Raw genomic sequence first — 8,087 nt, forward strand, 5'->3', positions numbered from 1 at the left:
TGGATGTATTTGTACAACCTAATAGATTTTTCTTTTTTCCCAAAGATCTCAATTTCAGTCACTGATTTTGCTTTAGTGGAAGTAGAGGCCCATGCACCACGGGGTAGTAGAAAGTATATCGGGCCACAAGTCCTATTAAAATCCCAGTGTTGCCATTTACTAACTGGGTGGGTATGATTCATCTTTATGAGTTCAAATCTGACCTTAGACACTTACTAGCTGTGTGACCTTGAGCATGTCATTTAACCCTGTTTGTCTCAATTTCCTCATCTGTAAAATGAGCTGGAGAAAGAAGCAGCAAACCACTCCAGTATCTTTGTCTAAGAACCCCCCACTCCACCTCTGTAAATGGGGTCATGAAGAGTTGCACAGGACAGGGAAAAAAAACTGTGTGGTCTTAGGTCAATTCCATTCTCTCCCACCCTCCTCATGTATAAAATGAGGATGAATCACAACTTCACAGCCTGTATTTCTTGTCCAATTTCCTACCAAATGAGGAGATTACATGAGCCAGTCTCTAAGGTCCTTCCTAGCTCTTTATCTGCACTGCTAACAGGGACTGGACTAGCCTCAAAGGTCTCTTCCAGATGTAAATCATGCCCTCAGAGGGATTTTTAAAGGGCATTTAAAGCATCCAGTAGAGGACATGACCCGAGGGGCTCATCTCCATAAGACTCCTCCAATTACTCCAACAGCTGAGGACTTCTTCAGATTCACCATTTCAGGATCAGCAGGGCAGTGACAATAGAGATTTCTTTCAAAGATCTTTTAAGGAAAAAAAAAAGTGGTTCAGCCCGCCCAGAGTTAATGGTTAACCATGGATCGGGAAACAGACTTGGAGACCGAGTCCAGCCCCACAGTTTGATAAATGAAGAAAAGGAAGCCAAGAGAAACAATTGGAGAAATCACGAAAAGGACAAATGTACCAACGCTTGATTGTATAAATAATTTATTTCCGTTCACAGCATCATGTTTGCATCATAAAAAAGAAAAAAAGGAACCAAAAAGGACAATTAGAACATAGAGGACTGGGTTAGGAGTGGGGAAATGAAAAATGAAGAGGCAGCAAGGCGTTTTTCTTGGATTCTAACATTTAAACAGACAAAAAAAAAAACTTGAGTGAATGAGGTCTGCCACCAAACCGGCATCCCTGCTTGTCTCCTGGTAACCATTGGAAAGCTTCATTGGAGAGGCAGTCCTCCAAAGCAGACCCCCGCCTTCATTCTTTCAGGGGTTAACACCGTGAAGCATCCCTAAATCTGTAGTGGCCCCTAGCAAGGAAGTTTCTCTTCCAATCCCAAGGGGAAAGTAACACCACACTTGGGGTTAAAGGGTCTGTGAGGAGGGAGGCCAAAACATGACAGAAACAACAGAAATTCTGGGCCATGAGTTCGTCATGGATGGCGTTTCAGAACTAGACATTCTGACTGCCCTCAGGCCCTCAATCAGTCTTGACAAAGACCAAAAATTCTGCTCAGAGGTTCTGGAAAGCAAGGCAAGATTGGGTCTGAAGACTTGTCTTAAAACTTAACTCCAGGGAGCATCACACCATATTTGGCTTCTGCAGGGTCACAAAATAAATATATTATTTGTCTCCTAAGCGTGGAGCTAACAAATCTCAAAGTGCTTAATAAGAAACTGCGGCATGTGAAGAAACGAAAAGAAAAGATTAAAAACAAAAAACGAAAAACCACAGACACACAAACAACAAATCTCTACACACACAGTTTCCTTACATGATGGGACCAGCCCATTCAGAACTCAGCGAACAAGGAAGTGAATTATGACTGTGTAAACGGGAACTCATAAGCCTTCTCCATCCTGCCTGGTTTCCAGTTGATCTCTGCTAGGCTTCAAGAAAAGAAGACCAGCTGGGGAAAGGTGCCACCATTCCTGTCCCAAATTAAAAGGAGTCAGCTCTCTCTAATAGCTATAAGAATTGCATTGGAAGCAAAAAACCAATACTGCAATCTGGAGTTTGTTCTAAAGTGAGTTTGTGGAAAGCAATGGATAAAGAGGCCTGGCCTTAGGATTTATTTAGAGACACATTCCCATGCTCAAACCTGATAGTGGCCAATTTCCAAATGACTCCCTTGTTAGGAAATTCTCAAAAGGGGGAGGGAGGGCGGAGGACAATTACCCCAGTAAACATGGCTTCAAAGAGGAAATCAAATTCCCAAGTCTGAAGTCTCCCTTCGGACAATACTGCACTTCTGTGTAAAATGACCAGCATCCTGCAACCAAGACTCCCCGTCCTGATTATAAACCATTTATTTCTTTTAAAAAAAAAGTCTTATTAAAAATACTTAACTCTTTGTTTTTCTTTCCCCTTCAGCTTGACTGTTCTCCCAATCCTCCCTGGGCACCTGCTAGCCCACAGATGACATCATGCCCCAAGCTTCCTCCCACCTTGAGCTCTCTGGGGAATCTCATCTACCACACTGGGGTTCAGCTGTGGACCAAAGTAATAGCTGCAGCAGCAGGCCAGTTTAGACAGGAATTTTATAAGCAAGGACCTAGGTCATTGTGCTTTGAAATCCATGCAGTCAGGTGGGCTTTTGCAAGACAAATGGGCTTGGGGGGTGGGGGGGAACAGGGTGCATCATAGCAAGTACTATAATGAGACAATTTTGTGGAGTTTCTTACATTGGACAGGCTACAGTGAACCTCATTAAATAACCCCAACGGTCTCCACTTGCAGAGTAATATGATATAAAGGGGCACGACAAAGCCTTTTCTCACTTTTTTTTTTAAATGAAAAGATAATCAGAGAACCCTTTATCACCCAGTTCACATGACAAGAGGCAAGCCTTGCAAAAATCATCCTCAATGCAGCCTACAGCTGCCGTTAGATCCTAAAACCAGCCACGGGCCGGGCAGGCGCTGCTAGCTTGCAAACCAGCCAGTTGGCCAGTCAACAGACCTTTAAATCCCACGCGGATGGACCCAGATATTTGTGCCCATCATAGCATACCTAGGGGATCCCCTTCAGCCCCTTCCCATCCAGCCAGAATAACAAGTCTCCCATCTGAATACCCCTAACCAGATTTCCGGCAATAAATGGACCGTCGACCACCCCCACCCGGCAACTGTTTCTTAATTGTTACTGGTTTCTTTGTTTGTGGGATAATGACCTGCACATGGGCTAGATACAAACCACGGCGAAGATGCCGGACCTGGGGGGGGGGGGAGCGGGGATGAAAGGCAGTTTTCATCCTGTAAAAGAAACGGGCGTTTTCTACAGTGGTTTTCCCTTGACCAGGCTTTTGGCTGGGTTTCCAGTGATCCAAGTCTGCTATGCGGCAGCAGGAAGTCCCCCCAAACAGACATCCATCCACCTTGCTAGGGCCCAGGGCAGGAGCAAAGGAATAATAGCAAACAGGGACCTGCCCTGTTCCACGAAAAGCATTCTCAATACCCGGCTGGGCTGGCCCATCAATCCACACAGCCGCTGGAATTGCCCGCCCATGACCCTTTCTCTGGGCAGAGAGCTTGGAGGCGACGTGACCTCGGTACCTCTAAGAACCCACAGGTGCAACTGGCTTTGGGGGAGGGGCAAGGAAGCCCAACTTCTTCATTCTGCTGGAGAGTTTCAAGGCAGGAGGCCTTCCTCCCAGGGCCCTCTAAGCCATCCTCCACTTCTCACCAGGAGGGCGGACCCAGCAGGTTGCAACCCCTAAGCCCCATCCCCCACCCCTCCCAGTCCTCTGCCTCCAGTCTCCTCCCCCTCCTCCAAGCCCGTGGGAAAGGGGGGAGATCAAACAAAAGACCTTTCCAGCAGACAGGCAGGCAGCCCACCAGGGGGATGGGCGCTCATTCTGCCGGCCTTTCTCTCCACTCGCCTGGCCTGCTGTGGGGCTGGTGACCAACCTGTCCCAGGCTGACAAGTCAGAATCCGGGGCGGGGAGGGCAGTCCCAGGACTCCGGGGTTCCCGCTCACTGTTGCTGGCTATCAATAGAGTTCTATTCTCGTTTGGAAAACTCGACGCGTCGCTTTGGTTCTCGTTTCTGGGTTCCTCGGTGGGTGGGAGTGGGTGTGTGCCGGAGGGGAGCGGGGCGGGGAGGGGGATGGGTGCCGGGGCTGGAGCAGGGGAAGGCAGGGTGCTTCTGCCCCCGGTGGGGGCCAGGTTCCGGGGGGGGGCCGCTCCTCTATCGCTTCTTCTTCTGCTTGAGGGACTTCCTTCGCTTGAGGATCATCTCGTACAGCTTGTCCATGCCCTCGGTGAGGCCCTCTCCGATGATGGCGCAGGCGGGCTGGACGTGGTAGGTGGTGGCCGGCACGAGCTCGGGCAGGGCCAGCTGCTTCTCGATCTCGGCCACGGGCAGCGACTTGGGCAGGTCCTGCTTGTTGGCGATGACGAGCAGCGGGGTGCCCTGGTTCTCGGCGAATTTCGTCACCTTGTGCAGCTCAGTCTTGGCCTCCTCCAGCCGGTCCACGTCCACCGAGTCCACCACGTAGATGATGCCGTCCGTGCAGCGGCTGTACGACTTCCAGAGCGGCCGCAGCTTCTCCTGGCCGCCCACGTCCCAGAAGTGACAGCTGATGCCCTTCGCCGTCCCGTTGCTCAGTTTAATCTTCTCCGTGTTGAAGCCTATCGTGGGCACCGTATTGACAAACTCGTTGAACTTGAGGCGGTAGAGGACCGTGGTCTTGCCCGCCGAGTCGAGCCCCAGCATCACGATGTGCAGGGACTGGAAGGCGGAGATGTTGGACGAGATGTTTCCCATGACGCTGGCCAGGACAGCAGCGGCGGCGGCGGCCAAGGCGCCCTCGGACAGCGCCGGGGGCCAGGGGCCAGGGGTAGGGGCGGGGAGGTGCCCTCTTCAAGGGGCAAGCCCGTGGCGGGCCAGCAGTGGGCGGGCGGGCGGCCAGCCCCCTCCCTCTCCTCCTCCTCGCTCTCCCCTCCTCCCTTTCCTCCTCCTTCTTCTCCCCTCCTCCTCCTCCTCTCTCTTCCCTCCTCCTCCTCCTCCTCCTCCTCCTCGTCCTGCTCCTGATCAGGCTCCTGCCTGCCAGGGAGAGACTGAGGGTCACCTCTCAGGTCCTTGCCCCGGGAGGGCGCACGGGCATCTCCAGGGACCCCGGCGGTGGGCGCGGCTGGGGAGTGGGTGAGGGAGCTCAGGGCCCGCCACAGCGCCCTCGAACCGGGGCGCCCCAGCCCAGCCCGAACTCCATGGGCATCTCTCTCCGCCTGGCCGCGCACTGCTCCCTGTTACGGCGGCTTTTGTCTGCCTGTGGTCCACCGGGCGGGGCGGGAGCTCTGGCTTGGATCCGATGCGCGGGGGGAGTCACTTCTCAGACAAGGGCGAAGAAGGAGGGGGGATGTTCTTGTGTTGGGGAGACAATGGAGGGGTGGGAGTCTCCTCTACCCGCTGGATAGAGCTCCGGATAGAGACGCGGCCGGGCACTGCGCCTCCGACTCCCCGGGCCAAAGACCAGCTCTCCGGACTGCGGCGGTTTGATCCTCCAGCGGCACACGCCCCCTGCCCGCGCGGCTCCCGTTCTGGTTCTGCGGGCTCACGTCCAGGCTCTCGGCGGGGTCTGCAGAAGCTGGGGGGCGCGGTGCATTCCCAGGAGCTCAGCGCGAGCCGCCCCCCACGGCTGCTTCTCGGGCGGCGCCGCGGCTGTCTCCGCAGGCCGGCCCGGCCCTCTGCGGCCCCGCTGTTCGACTGGCTGGTCGGTTCTCCCCGCGGGCGGCCCGGCCGAAGCGCGGTTGCTGCTGTGCTGCTCCCGGGCAAGGCTTGGCTCTTCTAGGCTGGTGGAATCTAGCCCAGCTGCAGCTCCGGCCGCGCGCGCGACTCCTCCCCCTCTGGCGCGCGGGCACAGCCCCTGCCAGACACCCCGACTGGGCGGGGCTATTGGGAGAGGCGGGCCCTCGGAAGGAGGGGGGGGGGCCGTCAACCCTCAGTCCCTCCCTCGCTCGCTCCCTCTGTCCTCGCCTGAGCTCCAGAGCCCGCGCTGGCCTGGGAGCGGGGGCTGCATTCACCAGCTGGCCACCTCCTGGATCTGGGTCTGCAGGCGCCCTCCCTTAATTCCCCACCCCCAGACCCAGGAGTCCAAGAACTGGAGTCCTTGTCCCCATCTTCGCCCATTTCCCCATCCCCCGGTCCTCTTTCCAGCTCTCTCTCTCTCTCTCTCTCTCTCTCTCTCTCTCTCTCTCTCTCTCTCTCTCTCTCTCTCTCTCACACACACACACACACACACACACACACACACACACACACCACACACACACACACACACACACACACAGCCTGGCGCATCGGCTACCAAGCACTCAGACGGCCAGTGGGCACCCTCCCCGAGTCTGGAAGCCGAGGCTCCGGCCACCGCCCTTGGCCTTAGGGAGGGAGGTCTGAAACCCAGCGTCCGGACCATCTGAGCTCCTAGCCCCATTCTCCTCCCTCCAGTCCAGGCTAGGCCCGCTCTGTCCCCAGAGCTAGCCCAGTCCCACCCCTCAGCAGGCAGGAACCCTGAAGGTGCTTCCACCACCCCCAGCCTAGCCCAGATAGCGCGGACCCTGGTGGGGGTGGAGTGGGAGAGGCCCTAAGGCTTGATGTTAGGACAAAGTCCAATTAGGGACAAGTCCTGGGCCTAGGATCCTAGATTGAGCTCTAGAGGGGTCCATCCCCTTAATTTTGGAAGGAAGGGAGGAAGATCATTCTTCATTCATTCCTTCATTTGTTAATAGTAGTAGCAGTAAGGATAATATGTTTACTATTACTAATGCTTATTACATTTATTCAGTTGCTTACTACATGCCATGCATTGTGCCAAGAGCAGGAAATGGGTCTGTGGAGTGACTTGTCCAAGGTGACAGGGCTCAAATATGAGAGAGCCTTAGGCCATAAAATACAGCATGGTGTCCCAGCCTTTGAGCTGGCCCAGGTCCCCCCATCCAGGGACTCAGTCATTTTTGTGTGTCCTAGACTTCCCCTCTCCTCTTGGCAGTCAGGGGGGAGGCTTATGGTCCTCTCCTGGTTTTTAAAAACACACAATAAAATACAAAGGCGTGCAGAGGAAACCGAAGGTGAAAGCAAAAGGAAGGTGTGTTTTCTTGGCCATTTCTAGGCATTCCTGTGGTCCTAGGCCAAGGGCTCAGAACTCTCCTTGGTCCATGCTGCTTACCTGGAATGAGGGGAGTGAGGCCCAGAGTTCTAGAGCTAAAGACACTTAGTCCAGCCCCTTGTTTTATAGTTAAGAAAAATGAGACCCAGAGAAAGGAAATTCCCTCCCAAAGCTCCTATGCAGTGAGTGATAGAACGGAGGTTTGAGCCTGAGTCATCTGCCCCTCCCCCACCCCACCTAAAAAATCTCTGGGGTGGACCCCTGGGAAAGAGGACTTTATTTAGACCAAGAGGACCCAGGTCACAATTCTGCTTTTGCCACATAGTTCGTGTGTAAGTGACCCCACCTCCTTCCTGGGCCTCAGTTTCACCATCTGCAAAATAGCGCAGTTAAACTAGATGATGTCTCGGGTGCCTTCCCACTTTAGATTCTGTAGGACTAGTGAGGGGGTAAAAGAACCTCGGCTAGGACTAGGTTTTGGCAGGTAGGTGGCACAGGGGATAGAGAGACCGGCCTGGAGTCAGGAGAGTTCAAATCTGGCTTCAGACACTTCCAAGGTGTGTGACCCTGGGCAAGTCACTTCACCCTGTTTGCCTCAGTTTCCTCATCTGTAAAATGAGCTGGAGAAAGAAATGGCAACCCGATCCAATATCTCTGGATACTGGAAAACCCCAAATGGGGAAACAAAGAGTCGGACAGGACTGAAAAATAACAACAAGGAGCTATAGATTTAGAACTGGAAGGGACCTGGAAGATTACCTAACCCAACCCCATCATGTTATAGGAGAGCAAACTAAACTAGAGGCCAGAGGTGGGAAACAGGTTGGCCAAGGTCATGGGCAGTGAGTGGGGGAGCTGAGACTGGAAGCCCAGCCTTCTGACACCAGTGCACTGTCACTCTTTGCACTGTGAGCTCTGTTCCACAGGACAGCAGGACAGTGGGGAGCTTTCTTTCAATAGGAAAGATTGCTGCCTTTATTTCTAAACCAGAAACATTCTTCCCCTTCCCAGAACAGCCCCA

The 8,087-nt window shown here is 53.8% G+C and overlaps 1 protein-coding gene across 1 annotated transcript; it reads right to left on the reverse strand.

The window, feature by feature from the left end:
• Positions 1–932: 932 nt before the first annotated feature.
• ARL4C (ARF like GTPase 4C) lies at positions 933–5,117 on the reverse strand. Its single transcript, XM_020974928.2, has one exon. It carries the CDS (start codon positions 4,726–4,728, stop codon positions 4,150–4,152), a length of 579 nt encoding a protein of 192 aa, XP_020830587.1. The 5' UTR covers positions 4,729–5,117; the 3' UTR covers positions 933–4,149.
• Between the last annotated feature and the right edge of the window lie 2,970 nt (positions 5,118–8,087).

This window comes from Phascolarctos cinereus, unplaced genomic scaffold (genome assembly GCF_003287225.1).
Source record: "Phascolarctos cinereus isolate Bilbo 61053 unplaced genomic scaffold, phaCin_HiC Scaffold_5;HRSCAF=322, whole genome shotgun sequence".
In the NCBI taxonomy this organism is placed as follows: Eukaryota; Metazoa; Chordata; class Mammalia; order Diprotodontia; family Phascolarctidae; genus Phascolarctos; species Phascolarctos cinereus.

What these genes read in the sequence shown, in the direction of transcription:
- ARL4C (XM_020974928.2), bottom strand. Translation starts at nt 4,728, where the DNA reads ATGGGAAACATCTCGTCCAACATCTCCGCCTTCCAGTCCCTGCACATC.